Source organism: Vitis riparia, chromosome 17 (assembly GCF_004353265.1).
Source record: "Vitis riparia cultivar Riparia Gloire de Montpellier isolate 1030 chromosome 17, EGFV_Vit.rip_1.0, whole genome shotgun sequence".
Taxonomy (NCBI): Eukaryota; Viridiplantae; Streptophyta; class Magnoliopsida; order Vitales; family Vitaceae; genus Vitis; species Vitis riparia.
In genome coordinates this window covers 8763422-8790715 of record NC_048447.1, presented here as the reverse complement: position 1 = coordinate 8790715, position 27294 = coordinate 8763422, and the positions used below count along the sequence as shown (strand labels likewise).

The following is a 27294-nucleotide window of genomic DNA, read 5'->3' as shown; positions in this document are numbered from 1 at the left end:
AATCGTTGTTAGGTGTCATGAAATGGATTCTGCCTCTTGAAAGCTGGAGCTTCGTTTTGCTGGTGCCGAGGGGGTGGGGGCAGAAGTAGGTGAATGCGCTGGTGATTCCAGTGATGGCAGAGGTACTTCGCCGCCGCCGGCTTGTTCAAGGACGGCTTTGCTTGCTCTATTTCCTTCTCAAGTTCGTCCACTTCGTTCTATTCGATGGAGGTAATTTTATGGTTGAATTGGCAGAGAACACATGAGAAAAGCCTTCATAGACCTCAGACTTGATCCACTTCAGATTCTTCAAGTGGGAAGGCGGCGAGGCGGCAGCAGCCACCGTAGGGAATAAAGAACATATAAGAATTGTCAACATTGGACGCCGTCCGAGCAAATTTGCTATAAGTCCAGAGGAAAGTTATGGCAGCAGTGACTCCAATCAAGGACATGCCTGTAATCAATCCTTCTACAGTTGGTTCCATCTATGAATAAACCTCCTTTTTTTTATGCAAAGAAGAGCCCCTGCAATAGTTCTTTAACTGGCACTACCATCAACACACAGTCAAATGATCGAACCTCAAGATGTATAACAGCACCAAACCAAATATTTCAACCCAGAATCCTCACCCACCGAGGACATATTCTTTGTAATCCCTTGTTCCCATAGGCGAAGATGAGAGAAATAATGTGTCCTAGGAGCAGGTACCAGAGGCAGGGGAAGGTGGGGAAACAGAGTACAAAATAGGATGAATAAATAAAGAGAACCTCAGAAGATTCACTTCATGAATTGTCAATGAACCTTCCGAGCAGGTGGGAAAATCACATCAAATGCTATTATAGACATGATTCTTGGACATTTCATAACCACAATAGGATCTGAGCAAGTTAAAAATGGATAAATCCACACAAAAGCAGAGATATAAGGCAACAAATAAGTTGGTGGCCTTCAATATCCACCCCAATAAACATAATACTCAGGAAATCACTAGCAAGCTGAGGAATAATAGTAAAAAAAAAAAAATGAGAGGTCAGAGGAATGTCATGTCCATACCTGGGTTCTTCAAACAAAGAAAAGCCAAGCTTTAGCTCTTTTCGATGAATCTCTTTCCCTCTCTGCCACAACTTACCTCCTAAGAAAATTCCAAACCTCTAGCAGCCGCTCTCTCTGGTTCTCTCCTTCTTTTTCTTTTTCACTCCAAGCCCCCCTCCTCTCAAAAGCAATCTGCCCTCTTTCAAAATATCTCTCACGGCAGCCTCTTTTCCTCCCACTCTCTACAGCTGGAAAAAAGTATCCTCTCCCTCTCTCATACGCTCCTCTCTGCCAGAATCGTGCTCTTTGTCACCCCAAAAATCACCAAACAAAAGCCTCTTTCACCCCAAAAGCTCTTTGCCGTCCTTCCTCTTCTAAGCCAATCTCCACTACCTGATTTGCCCCTACAACCCTCTCTGCAGCCACAGACACACCTCCTGCACCACTACTCTACAGCTGGAAGCCAAAAGAAAGGTGTCCCCCAACGGCCAGACGACCTCTTAGAGCTGCCAGCCTCCACTCAATCTCACATGCAGCTGGCAACACCCTCTAACCGTCTGTAGCCTTTTTGCAGATCCTTTGGACACGTGTCGACCTCTGGTTGGCCTTCAAAAGCACTACTCTGATTCCTCAACAACCAACCATGCATGGACACGTGGCCCCTTGAGATCGTGACACTTGGCAAAATTGGGCTGCACAAAAACGAGCCCTAAATGGGGGTTTACACATCTATATCCTTTTTGGTGAAAAGTATAGCCCAAAAATAAACAACGACGTGCACAAAGGTCTAGCTTAGTCCGTTGGTTTTTATGGAGATGGACATATGCTACGCACCCAAATACACATAGGGGAAGCATCAAGATTGCAAGCACAAGTGTATAGCCTGAGAGGGCTTGTAAGGGGGTTTGGAAGTCCAACACCTTAGAGGGCATTCAGTTGAGCAAATGAATTGCAGTGGTAACGACGTCAGCCTAAAACCGAGTAAGAGCATGGGTCAACGTAAGGGTGTTTCACATTTGTAGGTGGAAACCTTGTGACATGGAGAAGTAAGAAACAAAAGGTGGTGGCACTCTCTAGTGCAGAGGCAAAATTTCGTGGGATGGCCAAGGGTTTGTGTGAGCTTGTTTGGCTGAAAGGACTACTAGCCGAGATCGGTTTTGCTCCCACGTCTGAAATGAACCTCTTTTGTGACAATAAAGCAGCTATAGACATTTCACACAATCCGGTTCAACATAATCAAACAAAGCATGTAGAAGTTGATCGACACTTCATCAAATATAACCTAGAGACTAATACAATCCGGTTTCCATTTGTCAAATCCGAGGACCAGCTTGCAGATATACTTACCAAAGTCGTGTCAAGCAAAGACTTCCACAACTCACTAATCAAGTTGCGCATGAAGGATCCGTATGCATCAACTTGAGGGGGAGTGTTGGCGTGAGTTGTATATTAAAAGGAAATTAGAGTAATTATAGAAAGTGAGATTTCTTTCCTTCACATGTTAGCTTAATTATAGGAGCAAAATCTGTCCTTCACATGTTAGCTTAATTATAGGAGCAAAATCTGTATAGCTTAGAATAGAAAATATATTATGATATGTACTCGTAGGGTTGAAGTAACAGAAGAAGAACGATTGAATAAAAATGGAGAACTTTTTGACAAAAGAAAGTTACTTCTTCCAAACAGTCCTCCATGAGGAAGGGAGGATATTCTTCTCCTCCCTCACCTACAAGTCATAACGATTTCAGTCCTCCCTCCTCTAGTCCTCTGTCACCTATAAATCATGACTTTTCCAAGGCTAGCAAATATAAAATTGAAGAAAAATGGTTGTTTTTATAAATCTCAGTGACAAATGCAAATTTCTTTCATAAACTGAAATACTAGGCAAAAATGAACAATGTAATGATCAGGGTAGTTCAAGGGGACCATTGCAATAACTATCTGTAAAGGCCCCCTTCCTACTTTTGTACTAATGTTACATATGAGCTAACAATGACGATGCATATGATGTATTTGCTTTTAAGACTTCTTTTAAGTTTTTCCTTAATTTGTACAGCACTGAAGGAGCTTTCTCACAACCATCAATTCTCCATCTTCCAGTGAATGCTTCTTTAGATGAGCTTAAAGCCCAATCACTTCAATTCTTAAATTGTTTAGAGAGAATCTCAGAAGCAAGCTTGGAATATGCGTGTCATTAAGTCCATCAAAGAAATAAGAAAAATTGAATATATATGAATTTTCAAAGGTAAAAATGGTACCACATGGGACCGAGCCTCTAGAGAAAGTGCCTACGAAGGGGACATTGCCTTCAAATTAGGAAGCCTAAGCGTGACTTCTATGTTTATGTCTCCCATATTGAAGTTCGAATGCCAATTTTATTGGTATCTACTTGTCGTCTTCTTATAAAGTCTATACACTGCCAGCTGATAGCAGGACATTAAATGACCTACAATTTTGTGTCCAACCATCACACTTGTCACAATTGTAGCATCCAATATATCAATATCCATACCAATCAAAGGAGTGAACTAACGGTGGATTAAGTAGATTTGTACTCTATCTTTAATTTATGAAGAGTAGGCACGACTACCAAGTCAAGCTAGATGGCTAGTTAATAGCTAAATATAGGCTAATAGGGTGTGCATTTCCACATGTGTCTCACCAAAACTGAAAGCGTTGTATTCCTTCCTTCTCATATAGGAAAATATTTCATCTCCTCCATTTCTTGAGATTTCAAGGAACAACAAGGGAGCAGATGGATGAAGGGTACTTGAAATCTTTTCTTGAATCTCCTCTGATTCCAAAGGATGAGAAGGGTCTTGAATTTGGTGGAGAATCACCCAAGAGATGCATTGAAACATCTGAGGCTATAGGAGAGCTGAAGAAGCAAATGAAGCTAGCAGGACCTCTGGTTGTGGTCAATTTCTTACAGTACAGTTTACAAATGATATCAATCATGTTTGTTGGCCACCTTGGAGAGCTTTCTCTATCAAGTGCTTCCATGGCCACTTCATTTGCAGGAGTTACTGGTTTCAGCATCATGGTATAGCGCCTTCTCTACACTCTTATAGTTTCAAGCACCATTCTCTCTCTGCCTCTTTGGGGGGAGAGTGTGGAGGGATAACTCAAACTTCATATATTTGTTCGATCAATAGTAAAATAACATGAGACTATAATCATGGGTTGGTTTCTTGAGTTATTAATTCCTAATTTTCTATGCCTGTGGAGATTCTTTCATCCATGCATATGCTAAAGCAGGGTTTTCCAAAGATTAGTAGTTTCCACAATCACAAAGAGACTGTCCACAATCAAAAGAGCTAAGTCACGAATCTTATATGATCATTTAAAATTTAAAATTTTCCTCTTTGATTAACTCTATGTAAGACCAAAAGGTTTACAAAGATGCGCATCCACTCAATAATTTTTTTCCTTTTTTCAGTTCCTTCAAACTATGTTTGGTTCCCGGAAAATTTGAGGGAAAATGCGAGGGAAAGAAAATACAAAGGAAAAGTAGAAGGAAAGAAAAAGTGAAGGAAAATAAAAAAATAGATTAAAAGTTGATAAATTATTTTTTTTTGTTACTTCAAACTCATTTTATTTATTTTAACTCATCAATATAAATATTAAATAATTTAAAAATATATAAGTTTTTAATTAGTTTTAATTATATTTGATTTTCTTTGATATTTTTCATAGGACAACCAAACATAAGAAAATTATTTTCCTTAGCATTTTTTTTCTTTCCTTTGTACTTTCCGGGAACCAAACATAGCCTCAGTCTATCTTTAGTCCAAACATGGTACTATCCTTCTGTACGTGTGTGTTTGTGCATTCACATGTATGGCCAAATCAAATGCTAAGATGTGAGATTCTAACACCTCCAAATTTCATTGTGATTAGCTGGGAATGGGAAGTGCACTGGATACATTCTGTGGACAAGCCTATGGAGCAGAGCAGTACCATATGCTTGGTGTACATATGCAGAGAGCTCTGCTTGTTCTTATGCCAACCTGCATTCCAATTGCATTCGTATGGGCCTACACAGGGAAAATCTTCACAATAATTGGACAAGACCCTGAAATTTCAATGCAGGCTGGAATATATGCTCATTGGCTGATCCCTAGTATTTTCCCTTATGGCATCCTTCAATGCCAAATCAGATTTCTACAGACTCAAAATAATGTGTGGCCATCAACAATCAGTACTGGATTTACAAGTTTAGTTCATATCCTCATGTGTTGGACATTGGTTTTCAAGTTTAGCTTTGGTATCAAAGGTGCTGCCCTGTCCATTGCCATCTCTTATTGGACCAACGTGCTGATTTTGGCCATTTATATCAAGTTCTCGCCTGCATGTCAAAAAACTTGGACAGGATTCTCTAAGGAGGGCATGAAAAATCTTCTTAGCTTTACTAGTTTAGCTATTCCTTCATGTCTTATGGTCTGGTGAGTTTGATTCTTTGCCCACCATAGAAACTTCTATTTACAATGATCCTTAATGTTCTTCAGAGTCTTTTAAGTGTTTTAAATTCATCAGCTTAATCTGATTGTATCTGTGATATGTATCAGCTTGGAGTTCTGGTCATACGAGTTTTTGGCTCTCATGTCTGGATTTCTTCCCAATCCTAAGCTAGAAGCATCAATGATGTCAATCAGGTTTATTCCATATTTTCTTTTTCTATAATATATTGGACTTCAACTCCAAACAACAGCCACATTCCAAGCTAACTTCAATCATTTTTCCCCAGCCTAGACACAAGTGCAGTGGTATACAGAATTCCCTATGGTTTTGGCAGTGCAGTAAGGTATTACTCATAACTCATTAGCCATAGTGTGTAGATTTATTTTGCCAATATCTAGACTTTTGTGACACCCCACCCCCCACCCAAACTCTCGTTTTCAAAGCACAAGAGTTTCGAATGAATTAGGTGCAGGGAGACCACATGCTGCTCGACTTGCTGTACAGGTTGTGCTATTCCTGGCCATCACAGAAGGCCTATCAGTAAGCTTACTTGCAGTTGCAGTGAGAGGGGTATGGGGTTACATGTACACCAATGAGGAGGAACTCATTAGATATTTGGCAGCCATAATGCCAGTGCTTGCTGTATCCAACTTCATTGCTGGAATCCAGGGTGCACTCTCAGGTCCAACCTTAATTCCTTCATCCTCCCATCAAAAAAGTTTCATTCACTGCATATATATCAGTATTTTCTGCCATTAGACCAGCACAATATTCTGTAACATAGTGGAATGTTTGTTCTTTATTTCATATGACTTTTACGGTACCAATATTGCAAGAACTGGAGAATCACAATAGTCAATACCAAAATTTAGGTACTGCTAGAGGATGTGGTTGGCAGAAGATTTGTGCTTATGTGAGTCTAGGAGCTTACTACCTTGTGGGCCTTCCTGCTGCAATCATCCTCACTTTTGTCTTCCAGTTTGGAGGAAAGGTAGGAATTCCCCTTTCCTAAAAGGCATGTATTGCCATCCTAGTCTTGTTAATCATCCTAGTCTTCTTCTGCAGGGGCTTTGGATGGGAATCCTTTGTGGGAGTACTCTGCAAACATTTTTGCTTTTAGCCATTACCATGAGCACCAATTGGGAGCAAGAAGTACTGTCTTCACTCTTATGTTTAATTTGGTCTTTAAGATTAATTTCATTCGGATGTTTCTCACTTACTACCATCTTAATTTTCTCTGGTTTTCTAAGGCAAGGAAGGCCAAGGGCAGATTGTGTGCTTCCGGCATCCAAACAGATATGGCATCATGAAGCTGTTCAAATCAACTCCCAGAAGAAGCCCCCTCTCATCTTTAGCCAATAATTGTGTCATGTTTTCCCCAAAACTCCCAACTCATCAGAAACAGTTATCAAAGGCTGTATTTTGAATTCTGAAATCTTTGATTCAATTCTGGTAATAATGACTCAAGGAAGTAATCCTTTTCTGGTATTTAACCATGCAGAATCACTTCTTGCAACACCATACTTCACTTCCACTGTCACCATATAGAAACATGAAATTGAAGGCTGCTAAAAATTACTTTTTGATACTCAATATGATAAAACATTATTTCAGTGTAATCATTTGGCAGGAACACATTCATTTGAAATATCTTCTGGAAGAGACTCAAAAATTAAGTTACAAAATTGAAAGGATTCAAGAGGTGTGTGATTGAAGAAGTAAACTTATAAGCCCAATTTGTTTTCATTCTAAAAACAATATATTGGATATCCATTTATAAGCAGGTATTTAATACTGATGATCTAGCATATGCCTTTTTAAGGTGCTCAGAATTCTCTTACTTTCCATAGAATTTTTATTTTCCTCTCTAAGTTTCCCTCACAGTCATGGTAAGTTCTTTTCCCTTTCTGTCTGGCCCTGTTTCCTTGGATCCAAACAGTGCAGTGCCCAAAACAAGCTGTCAGGATCACATGGGTGATAATATTATGAGTCACTAAATAAAGTGAGAGGTTGGTGACCCCATTGACAACCTTCCCATGTGCACCCACATGGCTCCCAATTCTCTCCGAGTCTCACTCCCCAATCATACTTCCAATAATGCAATCACCCACCCATAACATACCCACATCTCCTCCTCCTCCTCCCCCTCCTCCCCCTCCTCCCCTTCCTCTTCTTCTTCACCAAATTTCAAGCTCAAATTAGATCGAACCAGACCATGAAAACCACACCCACAGCAAAAACAACTACCTGGGTGTTCACCATCTTCCTTTTGACATCCATTCTCTTATCTGCAATATCCCCACCATGTCTGCAACTTGTGGGGTTGTTCTTGTGTATAGCAGTACTGGTGATAGTTATCATGGCTCGTGCCACCATGGTGGCATGGATCACAGTGCTGGTGCTCCTCGCCTTCGCCGGAAAGCGCCGCCGGGTTCTTGTCCAAGAAGGAAGGAAAATAACTGCTGATGTTGCAGGGCACTTGGTGAAGGTGCTGTGGCCCGGTGGCCGTGGCATCTGCAACTGTTGTTAGCGTAATGGCCATGGCTCATATCAGAGAAGATGATTGAATTTCATGGAAGTAGAAAAAAAATCCTTCGGTAAACTATACAGTTTTTTAGATTGTGGAGTATACTTTTGGGCATGTATATATTATATTATCCGTCAACATGAAATTTTCTTTTCATCTTCCGGGAAATTTCCTATGATGGGACTTCATGTTTGTTTTGTAGGAATATTATACTAGGAATATTATACTAAGTTGTGTTGTGATGAGACATCTATGGATGATATTTGGAAAATAATTTTTGAAAAAATTATTCTTGAACTTGTCATCTTCCATAAAAGGAAAAACAAAAAAAATGAAAGGAATTTAATGATGAAATAACGTCATAGTTTCATACCATGTATACAAAAATACCAGACTTTTAAGATTTGATATGAGTATCTGATCATTGAAATGATTTGAAGTCGGAATGTTGGAATTAACAATAGGAATGAGCAATTAATTTTTATTTATTTTTTATTAATATATTTGAATTGTTTTTTCTTTTTTTAATTTAAATAGGAATAAAAAATGATATGATCATAAAAATCAAACCTTATGTTAATATTTTTTTTATTCTATTTTTTCTTTTATCATGAAAATATATATATACATATATATATATATATATATAATTAAATTATTTAAATATTAGGAGTGTTTGGTAAAATTTAAAACTTAATTTTTATTTTATTAAGATTATTTGATAAAATTATTTTAAATTTTATTATAAATCATCACATAGGTAAAAGAGGTCAAGTAACAAAGAAGGTTATAAAGTAGTAAAAGATATCGTAAAGGTAATTAGGGTAAATGAAGATAAAAGGGTAAAATGAAAATGTGAATATAAGAATAAGTTAATTATTTTTACTTATTATTTAAAGTTGTTTTTTACTTTAAGTTATACCATTAAATTATTTTACCACCCGTGTTTTTACTTAATAATTTAAATTAAGTTATTAAGTCACTTTAAGTTATTAAGTTGATTTACCAACACCCATTTAGTTTGAAACTTATGCAGTTTTAAATTACTTATTTTAATACCAGAGTTAAAATGAATTAAATGAATTTAAAATTATTGAGTTTAAACTAACTTTGGATGTTTGGTTGTTTTTTTTTATCTTTTATTTGATTTTTTTTTTTTTTAAATTAAGATTTTGTTTCAATCCAATATAGAATTTTCTATGAAAACAAAAGTAGTTGAATTTGCTAGTAGGTTTGATTGGTTTTTAGTAATAATAAATTAATCATTTGATAAATAATATGGGATCTAACTATCCAACCAAAAGGATAGAATTATGAAAATATGTTATTTTTATCCTTCTTTTCTTATTGTTTTAATATGTATTGACTAAACTTTGGAATTATTAGAGATTGATGATTAAATTTCCTTTTCAAGGTTAGGAAATTTCTATAAATTCATTTTATTACAAAACATATTCAATTCCTTTCATGAAATTATTATTCTTCTTCTTTTTTTTCTTTTTTTTTTTTGAATAAGAAAATGTTTGATAATTTATTCATCTAAAGAATATTAAAAGTAAAAAATTAATTAATTAATTAATTAATTAAAATGTTGAACATCTTTCCTTTGATTTTTTGTTATTTTTCTTTAACATTTTTTTCATATCCAATTTTTTTATGAATTATTTTAATTAGAAAAAAGAAATATCAATATGAGTTGTGATTGAAAAATCAATCATTTTTATAAAGGTATTTTAATTCTTTCTCATACTAATTTTTCTCTTCACATTTTTTTAATAATGACTTACGTTGTTATCTTATATAAATAATTTTCATACTTGTTATAATTTCATGTGTTGTGGTTTCAATAATTTAAAACATTTTTATATTTTAATATTTTTTGTTAATTACTAAAATTTTCTTTTGTATAATTGAGGCGAGATTTACATAAAATGAACATTCAAAAAATATTGAAATTAAAAAAATCTTTACAATAAATAAATAAATAAATAAATAAATAAATAAATATATATATATATATATATATATATATATATATATATATATATATATATATATATATATGATTGGATGTTGAAAATGATTTTTAAAAGCGTAATGAATTTATAAAAAGAAATAAAAAAAATTTCAAATTTTAAGTGGAAGATTATTTTCTAAAATTTTAGATTTATATTTTGATTTTATAGTTTTGTTTTACTTTTTATTTTCTTGAATTGTTTTTATTTAAGTTCTAATTTTAAGCTATTATTGATCATTTTAGGATTAAAGCATTTTCTTTTTTACTTGATTTCAAATTTGGATTTTTGTTTCATTTTTCTAATTTGTTCTCAATTTAAGTATAGAATAGTCTATAAAATCAATGATCATTGAACTTTTAGCAAAATTGATAATCATTGAAGTTTTTTCTTTTTGGTAAGAATTCATTTGTTTTAGTAATAATAAATTCATCATTCAATAGAGATTAGTAGAAAAAACTAATCAAGTTTTGAGAAGTTTCAACTCATTGATCATTTCCCTCTTTACATTCATTTTTTTAATAAAATAAAATAAAATAAAAGTAAATGTGTAAGGACAAATTTTCCCTCTTATTTTTCATTTTCATTTTTAAATTAATACTAATAATAAAACTTTTATTTCATTAAAAACATGTTATATTTCAATATTTAAAATTAAAAGATAATACTAGGAATGACAATGAATAAGTTTTTTTGAGTACCCATCTCATCTCATCTCAAACGGGATATATTTGAAATTTAAATAAACGGAACGGTTTGAGATTTATTTAAAAACGGTGATGGATTTATGGTAGGTTCAAGTATTATCTTATCTTACTTTAATTATATATAAAATTTAATTTCAAAAATTAATTTAATTTAATTTTTATTTTCTTATTTTTAATATATATAATAAAATAATTTTAAAATAAGTTATAAAAATGATAATATTTTAATTATTTATAAATTATATTTATTTTAATGCAATTAAAAAAATTGAATATATTTTTTTAAATTAAAAAATTCAAAAAAATAGTTAAAAAACATATAGTTGTTTTAATGGGATGAGAATGAGAAATATTTTGAATAAACGGGTGAGGTTGGGATGGGGCAACCTATTTCAAACCCACCCGTTATCATCCTGGATATTTCACTTATAAAATAGTTTGAGTTTTATCCCAAAAATATCTTAAAGCATATAAGTTAAAATTATTTCAATTTGTTTACTCAATCTATATTTATCTTATTTTCCACTAAAATTATCTTAAATTTGTTTAATATATTCATATTCATTTATTTGAAAAAAATAAAAACCATCAATAAAATTATTAATTTTATTAAAATTTTTAATTACATTTTAAATAAAAAAATTAAACCATTCAAAGACTTTAAATAAGATTTCATAAAAAAAATATTTTTATTTGAAAGTTTGATTAGTTTTGGTTGTGAATATATTTAAATTATTAAAAAGGTTGAAGGTTGTATTTATAATTTATCTTATAAAATTAATTTATATTTAATATTTGAATTTTATGAAATATTTAAAAAAATCCATTTCTATTAATTGTTTTAATATTTTAGTTATTTCCCATAACTTCATCTTTTTAATATTTTAAAATAATAAATAATAAATTCTAATTATAATTTTTTTTAATATAAAAAGTAAATATGGCAAAAATATAAAACAAAAGGATAATTTAAAATCATATTAAAAATAAAAAAGATATTATTGCCTTTTAAATCGAGATAAATAACTGATTTTATTTTTTTTTCCATTTTTTGTGGATATTAAGTGATAGTTTTTATGATTTCTCAATTGATAATTCATGTTTCAATTCAAAATTGAAATTTTGGTTCCAAACGAGGAACAAACTTTCTATAGACTTATCAAATATTTTTAATTTTTTATTTAATTATTAAATTTTAATTACTATTGGAAAAGTGATTGGACACGAAGACTGACCAACTCCACACATGGAAATTCAATGACTTACCGACGAAGTTTCTATTAAAATGAAAATATTAAAAGATAAATAAAAACCTAACTTTTAAGTTTTGATAAAATCCATTCCTTTTAATAAAAAATTAATGAGGAAAAAATATGGGTGGAAATCCCGAGGATGAGAAACAGATCAAACGGTTGATATTCGAGATTGACACAAGGTAACCAATAGATTTAATACACGTAGAGGCTTCACGATTTCTTATGGTGGACCTCTGCTTTGGGTCAATGATTAGATAAAGGAGTTGGTTAGCTTTCTTTGGGGAGAAGAAACCCAAGACCCGAAAACTCTCTATATAATTTCACGATTGGGAGAGAAAAATAGGGCGATGAGAGTGACGGTGATGGAACGTGGAGTGTTTGGATGTTGAGAAAACCCTTCCAATTCGATCATTCTCGTCTCCAAATCTGGCGATTCTGATCTTTTTTATCGCTCTCTTTTGAACGATTCATCTACTTTGTTGCGATCATTGTGTGATCGAGTTTTTCACTGATTTCCGAATTTCACTTAGCGTTCTGGGTGCTGGCTGTTAAGTACTACCTGCTGTTCATCGGAGCTGTTTCGGTGGTTCAATGGAGTCTACAAAAGTCATCAAGGTTCGATTTTTGTTACCTGGCTGATTTTTTTGGTTTTCTGAAATTAGTTTGTGTTCAAGTTTTTTATTTTTAGGGTTCCCTCTATTAATGAATGATTTCTGCGGTTTCTTGTAACGCTATTGTTGCAGTGGAGTTCGCCGACGTGATCAAGCTTTGTTTTTGTTTTTTTGTTTTTTTTTTTCTCCGTGTGATTTTTCTGAATATTGGTGTTAGTTCATGGTTCAAGTTTAGTCTCTGATCTGGCTATCATATTATTTTGGGGCTTATATCTATTTAGACACACACAGGAGTTAAAAGGTTTTTCATTTTTTTTTCTCTTTTAGGCTTTTCGTTATTTATTTTGATATAATCTATGATCTCCTATTTTTGTTGGTTTGAGTTCAGTTAAAATTGGAATTAGTCCCCAAAAAAATTGAAGGAAAATATCATTTCTCAGAACCGTAGTGAAATGGAATTTGATCTGCCCAACAAAAGAAGTGTTTGGCTTACTGGACTGACCAGACATTTTGTTTCGCCTAAGAAATCTTATTAGTCTGAATTTTGATACATATTTACACTATTGTGAACCTATCGTGAAGTTCAAACTAGGCTTTAAAGGCTAGTTGAATTCAATGAATTCTAAATTTCCCCACTACCAGCCACAGGTCAATTCTATTATTGAACTTAAATGGCAAAAATAATGGTACAAAGCGTTTACTGAGTGGAAAAGTATCTTTGAGCTCGTCTTTGGCATGGTATCTGCCAAAATTTGCTTAGGATTATCTCCTTATGCAGAGGTTTAGGGTGTGAATGTGATGCCTCGAGTTTCAATTCTAAACTGATCCTGGGATGGTTCAAGTTTCAATACTAAGGGGATCTGGATGGTTCCAGTTTCAATTAAAGGCAGATTGTCTATAAAATTTATCAACCTCAGTTTTTATATGCTTTTTTTCATTGCTTCCATAGAGATAATTATGATATGAAATTGTAACACCTGGATGAAAACCAGTTGTGCTGTGTCAGTCTCTGCCTGTAAAAGTCATTAGACCTAAGAACACTTTGATCTAGTAGTTGAGGATTAAATTAAACTTTATCGTAATTTAATCCATTTACAATATATTTGTATTGCTACAGGTTAAATATGGTAACACACTAAGGCGTTTTAATGCATGCCTTGACGAAAATGGAGAACTGGATCTTGATATCAATGGATTAAGAGCAAAAGTCATCACTCTCTTTAATCTTGTGCCTGATGCTGATCTTACACTGACGTATATTGATGAAGATGGTGACGTGGTAACACTTGTTGATGATGAAGATCTGCATGATGTGATGAGACAGCGCTTGAAGTTCTTGAGGATTACCGTGCTGCTAAATATTGAAAAGGATGGTAGGTCTCACACTCGGTCAAGTGGAAGTTCTACTCCCATGAGATCACCTTTTAACCTGCGCCCATTTCAAGATGGCAATGCTGGTGTTGCTCCCATGAGATCACCTTTTGACCTGCGCCCATTTCAAGATGGCAATGCTGGTGTTGCTCCCATGAGACCACCTTTTGACCTGCGCCCATTTCAAGATGGCAATGCTGGTGTTGCTGAATTTATTAAATCGGTACCAGAGCCACTACTTGAAGCATTTTCGAAACTATCAACAGATTTTGCTTCTAAAGCTGCATCCTCTGCTCCAGTTCTTTCTGAGGTTCTTACCTGCCTCTCAAAGATGGGAGAATCCTACCTCAATTCTGTTTCTCCATCTGAGGTTGGTGCAGATTCAAGCACACATAATAGGTCATCTGACAACTCCATCGATCCTTTAGTGACTGAATATACAAAAGCTCCGCAAGCTGACAGCAAACAAGAACTGCTGCCAACTGCTGAACTCAAAGATTCAAATTCTAAATTTAATGAAGTGGGAACAACTGGACCTGTGTCTAGAGGTGTGGGGACCTCAATTACTCCAGCTGCAACATCCGTGGATCTTAACTTCCCTAGTTTTCCAGATATATCTGAAATCCCTAGTTTTTTTCCAGATATATCTAAAATCCCCATTTTTCCAGTTATAACTGAATCTGGAGCTGTGACTATTACAGCAGGTATTGCATCAAATGTTCCTGCTACTGACAACAAGGAGGCTAACGTGGAAAGCGTTGTTGCACCAGTTGCATCCAATGATCCCTCTGTGGACAAGAGGAAGGAGACTAAGAAGGAAAGCAAGTATGCACCCATTGCATGTTCTGATTGTGCCAATGATCCCTCTGTGGACAAGAGGAAGGAGACTAAGAAGGAAAGCAAGTATCCACCCGTTGCATGTTCTGATTGTGCTTCTGATGGAAGGAAAGGAACTAAGAAGGGAAGCGTTGATCATTATGGTGAGAAGTTGGCTGATTGTGTTGCATCCACGTGGAATGCAGGATATCCCAGACCCTATAATCCAGATCCTTCCCATATCACTTGTTTGGATGGTGGGATAAGCAAGAAAATTTCTAGTGATGGTAGGAACTATGCGGCTCCAAATTTTGGTAACCCTTTTAGTGACTGCCCATTTACTGGAATGCCTCCAGTAAATAACTCACTTTTGTCTACTGGTGCTCGTCCTCGTCCTCCTCTATTCAAGAGGAGCTACAAAGATGCTATGGGTGGTACCTTCCATAAAGGTATTCAATGTGATGGTTGTGGGGTTCACCCAATAACTGGACCTCGGTTCAAGTCGAAAGTGTAAGAAATTTATTTCATGTTAATGCTCTTATTTAAAATTTATTTCATGTTAATGCTCTTATTTAAAATTTATTTCATGTTAATGCTCTTATTTAATAAGATTTTCTGATAAACTTATTGTTAAACCTTTGTTCTGAATTCTGTAGAAAGTAAAAGAAGATTATGACCTTTGCAGCATCTGCTTCTCTGATATGGGTAATGAGGCTGATTACATTAGAATGGACTGGCCTGCTCGTCAGCATCCATGGTCTTTCAAGATGTCACATGATCCTGTATGTAAATTCATCATTATTCTGTTCCTTAACACAGCACTTCTATTGACTGACCTGTTCTTGATTTCATATTTTTTCCCCTCATAGATGCAACAACCTGAGGTTCATCCCCCAGCACAACCCTATCCCAGTATAGGTTGTGGAGTAAGGGTATGTCAGCCGCGTCTTGATAGCCGCTTTATTTTGGATGTAAATGTCATAGATGGTACAGTGATGGCCCCATCAATCCCATTCACAAAGACTTGGAGGATGCGCAACACTGGTAATGCTGTGTGGGCTCGAGGAACACGACTTGTATGGATTGGGGGAGATAGATTCAGTGTAAAAGATTCGGTTGAGGTAGGTGGTCCATTTTAAATTGTAATCATCTCTTATGTTGAAATTATTTTTAGTCTTAATTAGTTGCTGTGGACTTCTTTCTTGTGTTTTTGTTCTTGGGTCTTGGGGTAAGCTTGTTGTGAGCATTTTTTGACCTTGCCTGACAGCTACTTTCTTGTGTTTTTCCTTGTGTATTGGTCTTGAGTCTTTGGGTAAAGCTTGTTGTAAGAGATTTTTTTACTTTGCCAGATTTGTAGGGATTGTGTGCCAATTGGTGAAGAACGTGAAATTTCAGTTGAATTTACTGCACCTGAATTTCCTGGTCGATACATCTCATACTGGAGGATGGCTGCACCATCTGGCCAAACATTTGGGCAACGAGTTTGGGTTCTCATTCAGGTTCATATTCATTACTGTTGTCTCATTCATTTTTTTTAAACATGTTTTCTCATGATGAGTTATCTTTCAGTAAATCATGCACATATCAATTCCTCCTCCATTACTGTTGTTTTATTTCCTTTTTAAACTTATTATAATAATTCAATGGCCTGTACTTATTCATTCCTTATTCATGCAGGTTGACAGTTCCCTGAAGGACCTGTTAGGTGATAGCATGCCAGTCATAAACTTGAATTTTCCTCCTAGTAGTGGTGGGTCTAAAAGCCCTCAGATTATAGATGTGAATGTTGAGCCTGTGGTGGATGGAGGCCTTGTTGAGGTCAATGAACCAGTGAAGCCGATTGTTAAAGAACATGCTAACAAGAACCAGGAACTGAATTTCCCTATTGATGATAACTTGCTAGCCACCAATGTCGTTCCTGGACCTGTTTCACCTCCTGGACCTGTTTCACCGGAGAATAATTCATCTGTATCATATCCTATTATAGATTTTTCTGATGCTGCCCCAATTTCTGGAGTTGACCAGGCCGCCTTGGATCAGGCTGCATTGGAAGAAGTGATGGGTAAAAACGATGGTGTTGAGCAGTCTCTCCTCAAAGCTCTTGATGAGATGGGTTTCAAGTGTGATGCATTTAACAAGGAAATCTTGAGGATGCATGAATATGATTTGGAGGAGACAGTGAACCATCTCTGTGGTGTTGGGGAATGGGATCCTATCCTAGAGGAGTTGAAGGAGATGGTGAGTCTTCCAGCATGAAAATACATTTTTCGCCTTTTTTTTGGTAAGATGTATTCTGGTTTTTCTTTCGTTAAGCAAGTGCTAAAAAGTACCTGTTGTGTGGCTGCAGGAGATGGGTTTCAATGACACAGAACTGAACAAGAAGCTGTTGAGGAAGAACAATGGCAGTCTCAAGCGCGTGGTCATGGATCTTATTGCTGTAGAGAAATATTAGTCTGAACATGCCTGGTTGAAATGCCTGATGTTATGTTATATAAATAAATCTCGGAATAACATAAAGCAGCAGCAGCAGCAGCAGCAGCAGCAATCGCCGGATGTTATGCATTTTAGTTTTTAATTTCTAGAGCGGGCGTTTTTCGCCAATTCTCTTTTCTTCTGGAACTTGCCACTTATGGATTATAATCAGCTTTGCTGTGTTTATGGTATATATATATAATTTAATCCCTACTATTAGTATCATTTCTGAGTTGAGACGGTTCCATTCAAATCAAACAGCTCCAATTACACTTCAATCTTTCACATTACTGAAAGTTGGCCTATTGTTAAAGCATTAATTACAGGCTCATTCAGGACACGGGGTTGAAATATGGATTCTCCCTTAAATTATGCACTTGAGAGCTCTTAACCTACTCTCCTATCCAGCTATCCTATGTGTAAATATATTCACAAAACAATGAAAACCAATGTCCGACATTATCTATGTATCTTAGCCTTTTTGTCCCTAGCAATGCAAAATATAACATGTATTTGCATTTGAGCGGCGGGGTTGGAAATTAGAATTCTATTTCATTATGAAAAGAAGATTCTTCCATCTTGAGCGCATTCACATGAAGTGAAGTGAAGTGAAGTGAAATACAAGTAGGTTGTTATTGAGTGGGGTGGGGTAGTCCCCAAGGCCTTCAGCCTTCATGTTGACAAGATCTGTTTCCATGTGCTCTTGATTAGTTTATGGCTCCCAGAGTCTTTATTACAATATTCACAAATATCTTGCCTTCTCTCTCCCCATTTTTCAGAACAGGGACAATCCCTTCCATGATTTTGTCTTCAGATCAAGGGTGAAGCTCTGCACCCAAAATATTAAACAAACCCAACCCCCGTCGTCCATTTAAACTTAACTCCCAAGTGGGGTTTGTTTTGTTTTAGTGAAAAATGCTGATCCTACACTTGAAGCTTTGCTGATTGGTTCTTCCCCACCCCCTCCCCTGTTCCACTTTCTTGGGATTCTGCTCTGTTCCCAATGACTTCCCAAGAAACTTCTTTGGGCTTTTGAGCTTTTGGTTCTCCCTTTTTAATCTCTCTACAACATGTGGGGTTCCATTTGTTTCCTCTCTTCAAGGAAATGCAGAGCAGCTGTATGTTAGTCTCGATCTTTGGGCGTGGTTTTGCTATGGTATCTGCAGAACGTACTTCAGAGCATGTTTTTCTATACTTCTCTGTTTCCTGTCAGCTTATCCATCTACTGTGTAATTGGGCATTTCAGTGCTTTCCTTGCTAAATGGGTGATGGGTATTGGTGTTTCTTTTTGTTTTTTTTTTTAGGTAGACTAAATAGATGTTGAACTGTTTCCTGTTCTAGAAATATGGAATCTGGAAATAGGTTCTACTCTGTTGATGAGTTTCACTTAGACCCCAAATGGCTGATTGATCCAAAGCATCTTTTTGTTGGGCCAAGAATTGGAGAAGGAGCTCATGCCAAAGTATATGAGGGAAAGTAAGTAATCCAAGTTTTCTTTGATTTTCTGGCTTAATTGATGATTCACTCGTGCTGTGTTCTTAGCAATGCCGCTTTTTCCGCATGCGAAAAGCATTCTTTGGATTTGTAAATTTGTTTTTGGAAGATTTAGGATAGGAAACCTATCTTCCTTTTGTTTCAAACTTCATGGAAATTTGCCTTTGTGGGAATTTCTTGGATTCATTCTTCTCAGGTCTTTTGTGAATATCTGATCTATTTTCTAATTAGACACTCCTGCTCTTGATGAGAGCTGCTAGGCTTTTGTATTTGTCAATTCAGTGTATGCTTGTTCTCAAGTCATTTCCTTACCTTGTTTGTTGGGCTTCAGATATAAAAATCAGAATGTCGCCATCAAAATTGTTCATAGAGGAGAAACTCCAGAGGAGATCACCAAGAGAGAAGCACGATTCGCAAGAGAGGTCTCAATGCTTTCAAGAGTTCAGCATAAAAACCTGGCAAAGGTTTGTTTCCATAACTCTTCTGGTATCTCTCATACAGATCTAACATCTGAGAATGAGTATCACATTGTTTTGTGTCAAACAGTTTATTGGTGTCTGCAAGAAGCCTGTAATGGTGATAGTCACCGAGCTTTTATTGGGAGGGACATTGCGTAAATATTTGCTAAACATGCGACCAAGATGCTTGGATGCTCGAATTGCAGTTGGTTTTGCTCTTGATATTGCTCGAGCAATGGAATGCCTGCACTCTCATGGGATCATACATCGTGATCTGAAACCTGGTAAGCTTTTTAGAAGACCCCTTTGAATTCAGAGAATATCTTAGATTTAAGTAGACAAGGGTTTTGGATTCTCAAATAGACCTCACTGGGAAAACAGGCACACATTTATGATCATGTGGAAAAAGACTAGTTGGGGATCTTCCACACATCAAGAATTTTCATAATTTGCTGTTCTGCAGCTCTTAAAAGATCAAATATCGAAATTGTTTTAGCATATTATTTCAAATATTACCCAAGATGAATTCTTCTAGTTTAGCTTCCAAAGGGTTTGTATATGCAGTTCTCTGCCCCATCATTAGTACTCAAATCATCCAACTCAAGTTTGTAATGAGGTTTATTTTATGTTTTCAATCATAATATATGCCAAACGAGGAATATGCTTTTGGGTTTTTATGTGTATCCCACATGTTTAAACCAGTTCATAGATGGTTTTTCACTCTTACATATTGATTCCACCAGGAAATAAATTACCTATCCATGATGGGCTTCTATTATTTTTGCAGAGAACTTAATCTTGACTGCAGACCACAAAACAGTTAAACTGGTGGATTTTGGTTTAGCAAGGGAAGAGTCACTGACAGAGATGATGACTGCTGAAACAGGGACTTACCGTTGGATGGCTCCAGAGGTACTTTGTTCAGAAAAATGCAAGCTTCTTTTGTTATTTTGCTTTTCTGTGGCCACTTCAGAACCATGAACTTTGTTATCTGGTGGCAGTTGTACAGTACTGTGACATTAAGGCATGGAGAGAAGAAGCACTACAACAACAAAGTGGATGCTTATAGCTTTGCCATTGTCTTGTGGGAGCTTTTACATAACAAGTTGCCGTTTGAAGGCATGTCTAATTTACAGGCAGCATATGCAGCTGCTTTTAAGGTAATGATAATGATATTCATCATCTTTTCATATTGCTTCAATCAGAGTAGTTGTTCTCTTTTAATCCTTTTAGTTGATTGTTTGGTGGTATACTGTGGTGATTCAGAATGTGAGGCCCAGTGCTGAAAACCTCCCAGAGGAGTTGGCTATAATACTAACTTCATGTTGGAAGGAGGATCCTAACGCCAGACCGAACTTCAGCCAGATAGTCCAGATGCTCCTCCATTATCTTTCTACCATTTCACCTCCAGAACCTGCAATCCCTTCTCGGGTTTTCGCATCAGAAAACACCATCTTGCCACCTGAATCTCCAGGCACAAGCTCTTTGATGGCAGTACGTGATGACTCAGGGGAAACCCCCAAAGTGAAGATGGAGAACAAACCAAAAGGCTTCTTCTTTTGCTTTAACCAGTGCTATTAACTCCAAAGTTAGAGAAGATTGGGAAATTTTATAATTCTTAGGGGTCAAAGGGCGTTCCAATGGAAGTTTAGTGAACAGTAAGCTCTAATCCAAAAGTACATTTGGATGAGGTGATAAATGTTTAAATTGACCATTTTCTTTCTTTGAAGTTCAGTTCAGCCATCGGATGGAAATGCTGCCTGGTGCTGCTGCTCAATTTACTCAAAACTTTAGTTCTGATAACATACCTTTGATATATAAAAACTTCTAGTTAGAGTTGAATGTGCTGTGAAGCTTGACTGTAACTTGTAAGGCATCCAACTCAAATTCTTTTTAAGGGAGCAAATGGAAATGGGAAAAAAAAAATGGGAAGGGCAATCCAAGCCTGATGCCATACACCTTGTACAAATCACTTATTATCCATCCCACTCGTTTCTAACATGCAATGAGGTTTGAACTCATGCCCTTCCTAAGATTTAGGTTCATGATGCATATCATGCTTTTTAATAATCTTCTCAGTATGTAGCCCTTATATGTTCACATGGAGAGACAAACTGACCAGCAGCAAACTTGGTCGAAAGTGTGAATGGACATGACAGACATGCTAACAACGGTCTTGGGTATAAGATTGTTCTGAAGATGAATGATGGTCCTGCCCTGTATGTTTTGTTTGCTTGACAATGAAATCTGGCTTGGTCCATAACTCTTTGTTTATCAAGAGATTATACAGTGGTGCAACAAAACTGTGTGGGGGTTCAGCATTTGTCTCTTCCTTTCAGCTGAGTTTTCAACCCAGAAGAATAAAAAAATAGGCTCTTGTTTGCTCCATTTATTGCTGAAAATTCAGGTTGGGCCAGCATGCGGCAGGTTATAGGGCAAGACAAGCAAACCCATCTTTGATTTATGCTCCCTTGTTCAGTTAGTTGCCTATTATTTGCCTATCAAAGAAAGGAGATAAAAACAAGAATTCAGTTGCCAGCTTCTCATGTTTCTAAGGAAAGAAACAGCCCATGAGGGGTGATTTTTATATCTTGGCAAAGAAAAATAGATGATACAGAATCATCAAGCATGACGCCAACACAAGCTTCCTCCAAAATGTAGTATACACTCAACAGAAAAGATATAGCCAGTGGCTTCCCCCTAATAGTGCTCTTCTATGCCCAAAACTGCCTACCCAATTTATTTTCGGAAAACCAGGAAGAATGCATCAAACCCTCCAAACTCTCCCACCCTCTCAGACATTGAAAAGAATGCCACTAGTAGATTGTTTGGATCGTCTAATCACATTGCTTTTGGCATACAAAACCTCCTATCTGGTAGCATCCCTCCATGGTTCCACAATATAAATAGGCCCTATGGTTTACCAGTAGTCATTGCAGGAGCATGATCCCTCTTTGAAATGGTGGAAGCGAGTCCTGTCCCTGACAACAATTTCTCGGTTAAAAACCTTTGATACAAGCTTTGTCGCATTGTGGCAGTCAGTGCACACTCTGAGATTTTTCGTTATTCTAATTGTAGTTCCTGGGGGGCTTTTAATAAGACCAAAGGCAATAGCCAGCTTCTCGCTATGGTGTGACACTGAAGATTCCTTATCATCTTCTTCTGCATCTAGTCTTGCTTCTGCTGTGTTGGGCACATAGCCTGCTGACTTGATCTGCTTCATCATATCCTCGATAGCATTATAAATTTCTTCAGACTGAGAATGTACATTGTCTTCAGCAAAAAACTCATGAATTACTCCATCCAACTCAATCAAGCTACAACCTGGTGTCTTCTTAATCCCTTTCTCTTTCATCTCACCCCTCACCTTTAATGCATCCTCCCACCTACCAACTGATGCATAAATATTTGAAAGAAGTATGTAATCTCCAGAATGTGTGGGTTCCAATATGATAAGCTGCTTCAATGATTCTTCCCCAATTTCAACATTTTTATGAACCTTGCATGATGCCAATAATGTTCTCCAGATAACCGCATTTGGTTGAATGGGCATGTTCTTAATGAACTGAAATGCCTCTTCTATCAGCCCAGCTCGACCAAGAATATCAACCATGCAACCATAGAGCTCAATCCTCGGTTCAATACCAAAATCTCTACTCATACTAACAAAAAGATCACGACCCTCATCAACCAAACCTGCATGACTGCAAGCAGAAAGAACACCAATGAAAGTCACATCATTTGGTTCAACATTCTTTTCCAGCATTAAGTAGAAGTACTCAAGAGCCCTTTTCCCTTGTCCATTACTAGCAAGACCTTGAATTAGCACTGTCCAAGACAAAACATTTTTCACAGGCATCTTTCCAAAAACCTCGATGGAACTCTCTACAGACCCACATTTTGCATAGAAATCCATTAGTGCAGTTCCAAGGGTAACAGTGAGCTTCATCCTCTTCTTCTTGATGAAGAAATGGACCCATTTACCAGTTTCTAAAGCTCCAAGAACAGCACAAGAAGAAAGTATACTGACCATAGTAATCTCATTAGGATCAATGTTTGCCTTCTGCATCTCATGGAACAGATCTAGGGCCTCTCTGCACCGGCTTGCTTGGCTATAACCAGAGATCATAGCGCTCCACGCAACAACATCCCTGCGATCCATTTGGTCAAATAATCGCCTTGCAGTATCCACCTGACCACATTTTGCATACATATCAACGAGAGAAGTGATCAAAGTGGGATTCCCCTTCAGCCCTTTCTCTTCTACATACCTATTTATCCACTCTCCCAGTTCTAAATCAGCCAATCTCCCACAAGCGGTTAGAACACTAACCAATGTGACCTCATCAAACCTAATATCCAATTCCAACATTTCATGGAACAACTTCACAACCTCCTCCCAGTTCCCGCTTTTCGTGTACCCCGCAAACATTGAATTCCAGGTTCTAACATTCCTTTCAGACATTTCATCAAACACGCGGCGAGCAACCTCAACTTCACCACAATTTGCATACATGTGAATTAAAGTGTTCTTCACAAACCCATGAGACCCAAATCCACATTTCATGATCAGGGCATGGATCTGTTCTCCTTCACTTAAAGCTTGTAGTCTAGAACAAGCCTTCAAAATGCAGGGAAACGTGAATTCATCTGGTTGTACAGAATTTTCATGCATATCCTTAAACAAAAGAATGGCTTCATGGGGTGATTGCTTCAATGTGAAACCCCTTATCATAATGTTATAGGCCGGTGAATCGGGTTCATCGATTTGGCGGAAAATGGAGACAGCATAGTCCATAGAAGTGGGCAGAAGTATGGCGGCCGATTCAAGGAGGTTTTCAGCGACTTTCGGTTTGAGGAGAAGGCGCGTTTTGATGAGATGGGCATGGATTTCATTCAGGTCTCTGATGGTTTTGCATTGCTCTAAGATTAGGGTCTTAGGGTTTTCAGGGAATAGTGAAATGGAGGTTTTGGCAGTTGGGGTTTTGGCGGGAAGGAGAGGAAGTGTCACAGCCATATTGTATTGTTTACCTCAAAGAACCGTGACTACCCTCAAAAAGAGGCCAAACAAGTAAAAAACCAACACAATCTCTATGGTTTTATACGAGTCATAAATACTCTTAATTTTTTCTGAAAAATTAATCTTATCAGATCTTTGACCAATAAGGGACAAAATGAAGAGTTTGATCCCAAATAAGAGGATGGGTGTCAAACAGCTTGTGTGGATTAGCATTCAAAGTTCAACCTACTATTGAGTCATCTCATTGTACCAAATTTCAGTTTGATTCCATCATTTTAATCACTTCATTTCCATAGAACCTTTCAAATCTGCAAATTAAATGAATAAAACTCATCTGTTAGTTGTCTTTTTGAATTGGGGTTCAGCTCAGTGGATCCAATAAGTACTTTAATTCATCTATCCATTTTTGGTGAAAAGAGCGATAATGAGCAGATTTTCATGCCCAGGATCCTAATTCTTGGTTAGATTTTATGTCTCACCAAATATGGGAATGAACAAATTGGTTCAAGATCAACTACTTCAATTGCTGAGTTGAAGCCAACTGGCCCAGATATTGGCTTAGATGCTGCTACCTTTGCCGCTAGTGATATCTCCGCCCTTTTTTGTGGTGCTCTTGTTGCCTTCTCCACCGCTGATAGTTCGACCGGTCAACTGGATATGACACTTTTTTTGTGCGCCAACTAAATAATCAAACGAGAGGAATGTTCAAAGCAGAGAGAAAGGGACATTACTTCAACTAGCACCAATTGATGGGAGAGAGACATGTGCGTTAGAGTTGAAAAAGCAGACCTAAAAGATCTATGATTCCATGATAAGCATTTGTCCCGTATTCCAGAAATGTCTCTGATGCCTCAATGATATGACCTTGAAGAATCTATCTCAGACTTCACTAATTTTTAGTTCCATATTATTCTCACAAACAATATGGCTGAATCTAGCTTTTGATATTGGCAAAAGATGGGGAATCAGATGCAGCCTCATCACTTGGGAATGAAGGGGAAAATAAAGTGTTTGTCTATAAGAAGGCATCTTCTATTACCAGAAATTGCAAGTAGAGCAAATCTGGAAGCCGACCCAAAGAAAACCATGCTCGGCAGTTCCGATCGCAAGCCGGTTCATGGTTGGGACACCACCCCCGATGACTACCTTTCTCATATCAAAAGAATGGAACGGTCACTGAGTATTGTGCCCGGTGCCCCCCACTACCCTGTCGTGCATAAAGCCTTCAACAACAAGTCTCCCTTTGAAGAAGCGCAGGGGAATGGTCGCAAACAACGTCAACCCCGCAAGGTCTCTTTTCAAGATCAGCAAGGTCAGAGCAACAATGGGAGCAGCCAGGTAGTTGATGAAGAAACTGATGATATTGAAGCCGAAGCCGAAGGCTTCATCCAGCAAAAGCACAGGGGCTTTGAGCTGTGCAAGTGGAAGACCTTCAAAGCGTATTGAGAAGGCTATGAAGCATGATGGTAATGGTTGATTGGCAGCAGGCAGGCAAATTCTCATAGTGTCGCAGACACTCTTATATAAATAAAATGCATGTCTTTGATGTTTTAGGCAAAATCTCCTTCGATGTTACTTGTATGGAATATTCAAATGCATTAAAGGAAGTATATTTACTATTAGTTGTAGTTTCTTTGTCTCCCCCATTTATATAGTCCAATGTTGCAGACAGATTTAAGGGACAAGTAGGCTAAGAGTGTGTTTGGAAGTGATTATAGAAACTGTTTCTAATATTTTTAACACTCGAATGATAAAAATTTTCAAGTATCATAAATATTAAAAATACTTCCTAAAATCACTACCAAGTGGGCTCTGAGTGGTCTTTCCTTTCCTAGAGAATTTTGCAGAAGCTCCTAACTGACATTGACATAAAAGGCAGGGAATTGGATGCCAACCTTATCATTCTGGAATCAAAATCCATGTACAAAATATAGTTCTGATGATCAATTATGGGGTAATAAATGAATAACAACAGCATACAGACCTTTTAACAAGAACCCAAGGTTTTAAGACTTCTTGACAATCACAAAATAGACAAAGAAATCAGCTGTAAGTCACCATGCCCATGACTCTGAAACATGTGAAGAGAGACAAAAAATATATATATTAGTACACATCACAGTACATTGACTGCAAAACAGGCTTGTTTCTTTTTGCCTTTTTCCTTTTGAAATTAACAGAGAAAAAATATGGGAAAATGGAATTCAAACAATCACATTGAACTGATAACGGAGATGGCAAAGCAAGTTACAGAGAAGATCAAAACTGAGCTTCATCCTCAGGACTCGGGAGGAATATCAGTCTCTTTAAACCTCTTAGAAGACACCCGAGTGAACAAATTCCTAAGGCTGTTCTTGCTCTCCCTACGTCTCCTAACAACTCTTGGTTGGTATGAATCTTGGAAGGGGTCTTCCAACACTAGTCCCACCTCCAACCTTTTGGACACTGTCACAATCTCGTATGAATCCCAAAGAGACTGCCCAAAATCCCACCTTGCAGAGGGAGCAGTAGGGTCATTGGACGAAGACTTGCTGATGGCTTCAAGCTTGAACCTACTGGGCTTGCTCTTGAAATTCCTCTTGTACGCATCAAACTCATTGGTGGGTCTATTGTTACTCACAGAATGACCATGCCAAGCCTGCGCCACAGCCTTGAGGATTTCAAGCTGATCTTGGTCATGGCCTTGAAGCTCTTGCCTTTTCTTCATGGTCTTTTCTCTAACAGAGTCTTAGTAGTAGGGGCCATGCTGTTTGGGGAAAACGAGAGCCTCACATTGGTGGGTCGGGGTTGGGTTGGGGAGAGATAAAGTAGTTGACATCATATCTCTTTGTTGTGGAAAATAAAGCTTTTGAATTGTTCATTGTGTGGTTGGGACTGAAGAGTGATAGAGACTGCTTTCTTTGCTGTTTACAGCCCTCTTTGCCTTACCTTATGACAAGTCAATATCATACTTCTAAGCTCCCATTAAATTCCATGGGGGCTTCTTGAAAAAATAATTTACACCCATTTTGGATTAGCCTATGAAAATGCAACATCTCATTTTTCTTCAAATATATATATTACTAGAAATATTT

General features: G+C 36.9%; 6 protein-coding genes across 8 annotated transcripts; 4 read left to right on the top strand and 2 right to left on the bottom strand.

The window, feature by feature from the left end:
* The first annotated feature begins 3679 nt into the window (after positions 1–3679).
* LOC117934528 (protein DETOXIFICATION 16-like) lies at positions 3680–6966 on the top strand. Its single transcript, XM_034856243.1, has 8 exons — positions 3680–4055; positions 4913–5457; positions 5581–5667; positions 5760–5816; positions 5917–6155; positions 6346–6464; positions 6539–6625; positions 6724–6966. Exons 1-8 carry the CDS (start codon positions 3768–3770, stop codon positions 6781–6783), a joined length of 1482 nt encoding a protein of 493 aa, XP_034712134.1. The 5' UTR covers positions 3680–3767; the 3' UTR covers positions 6784–6966.
* Positions 6967–12272: 5306 nt separating this feature from the next.
* Positions 12273–17461, top strand: LOC117904586 (protein NBR1 homolog). Of its 3 annotated transcripts, none has more exons than XM_034817270.1 (8): positions 12273–12593; positions 13707–14046; positions 14104–15284; positions 15436–15558; positions 15646–15897; positions 16126–16275; positions 16454–17014; positions 17130–17461. In XM_034817270.1, exons 1-8 carry the CDS (start codon positions 12570–12572, stop codon positions 17226–17228), a joined length of 2730 nt encoding a protein of 909 aa, XP_034673161.1. In that variant the 5' UTR covers positions 12273–12569; the 3' UTR covers positions 17229–17461. The 3 variants fall into 3 exon arrangements, with proteins under 3 accessions (XP_034673161.1, XP_034673162.1, XP_034673160.1); XM_034817271.1 differs by having other exon boundaries at positions 13707–14508; positions 14662–15284; XM_034817269.1 differs by having other exon boundaries at positions 13707–15284.
* A 96-nt stretch (positions 17462–17557) lies between these two features.
* Positions 17558–21288, top strand: LOC117904589 (serine/threonine-protein kinase STY13-like). Its single transcript, XM_034817273.1, has 6 exons — positions 17558–18724; positions 19074–19206; positions 19289–19484; positions 19988–20112; positions 20202–20360; positions 20467–21288. Exons 1-6 carry the CDS (start codon positions 18594–18596, stop codon positions 20779–20781), a joined length of 1059 nt encoding a protein of 352 aa, XP_034673164.1. The 5' UTR covers positions 17558–18593; the 3' UTR covers positions 20782–21288.
* Positions 21289–21950: 662 nt separating this feature from the next.
* On the bottom strand, positions 21951–25087 carry LOC117904587 (pentatricopeptide repeat-containing protein At1g08070, chloroplastic-like). Its single transcript, XM_034817272.1, has one exon. The coding sequence runs from the start codon at positions 24215–24217 to the stop codon at positions 22121–22123; it is 2097 nt and encodes a 698-aa protein (XP_034673163.1). The 5' UTR covers positions 24218–25087; the 3' UTR covers positions 21951–22120.
* A 75-nt stretch (positions 25088–25162) lies between these two features.
* On the top strand, positions 25163–25848 carry LOC117904590. Its single transcript, XM_034817274.1, has one exon. The coding sequence runs from the start codon at positions 25178–25180 to the stop codon at positions 25664–25666; it is 489 nt and encodes a 162-aa protein (XP_034673165.1). The 5' UTR covers positions 25163–25177; the 3' UTR covers positions 25667–25848.
* Positions 25849–26140: 292 nt separating this feature from the next.
* Positions 26141–27018, bottom strand: LOC117904940. The gene has a single exon (XM_034817763.1). It carries the CDS (start codon positions 26925–26927, stop codon positions 26499–26501), a length of 429 nt encoding a protein of 142 aa, XP_034673654.1. The 5' UTR covers positions 26928–27018; the 3' UTR covers positions 26141–26498.
* Positions 27019–27294: the final 276 nt, after the last annotated feature.

Bases quoted from the DNA above. Each gene is read 5' to 3' on its own strand.
- LOC117934528 (XM_034856243.1), top strand. From the start codon at position 3,768: ATGGATGAAGGGTACTTGAAATCTTTTCTTGAATCTCCTCTGATTCCA. The intron at 5,458-5,580 runs GTGAGTTTGATT...GATATGTATCAG, and splicing joins CCTTCATGTCTTATGGTCTG to CTTGGAGTTCTGGTCATACG. The intron at 5,668-5,759 runs GTTTATTCCATA...ATTTTTCCCCAG, and splicing joins GCATCAATGATGTCAATCAG to CCTAGACACAAGTGCAGTGG.
- LOC117904586 (XM_034817269.1), top strand. From the start codon at position 12,570: ATGGAGTCTACAAAAGTCATCAAG. The intron at 15,285-15,435 runs GTGTAAGAAATT...ATTCTGTAGAAA, and splicing joins GACCTCGGTTCAAGTCGAAA to GTAAAAGAAGATTATGACCT. The intron at 15,559-15,645 runs GTATGTAAATTC...TTCCCCTCATAG, and splicing joins TCAAGATGTCACATGATCCT to ATGCAACAACCTGAGGTTCA.
- LOC117904589 (XM_034817273.1), top strand. From the start codon at position 18,594: ATGGAATCTGGAAATAGGTTCTACTCTGTTGATGAGTTTCACTTAGAC. The intron at 19,207-19,288 runs GTTTGTTTCCAT...TGTGTCAAACAG, and splicing joins AGCATAAAAACCTGGCAAAG to TTTATTGGTGTCTGCAAGAA. The intron at 19,485-19,987 runs GTAAGCTTTTTA...TTATTTTTGCAG, and splicing joins ACATCGTGATCTGAAACCTG to AGAACTTAATCTTGACTGCA.
- LOC117904587 (XM_034817272.1), bottom strand. From the start codon at position 24,217: ATGGCTGTGACACTTCCTCTCCTTCCCGCCAAAACCCCAACTGCCAAA.
- LOC117904590 (XM_034817274.1), top strand. From the start codon at position 25,178: ATGGGGAATCAGATGCAGCCTCATCACTTGGGAATGAAGGGGAAAATA.
- LOC117904940 (XM_034817763.1), bottom strand. From the start codon at position 26,927: ATGAAGAAAAGGCAAGAGCTTCAAGGCCATGACCAAGATCAGCTTGAA.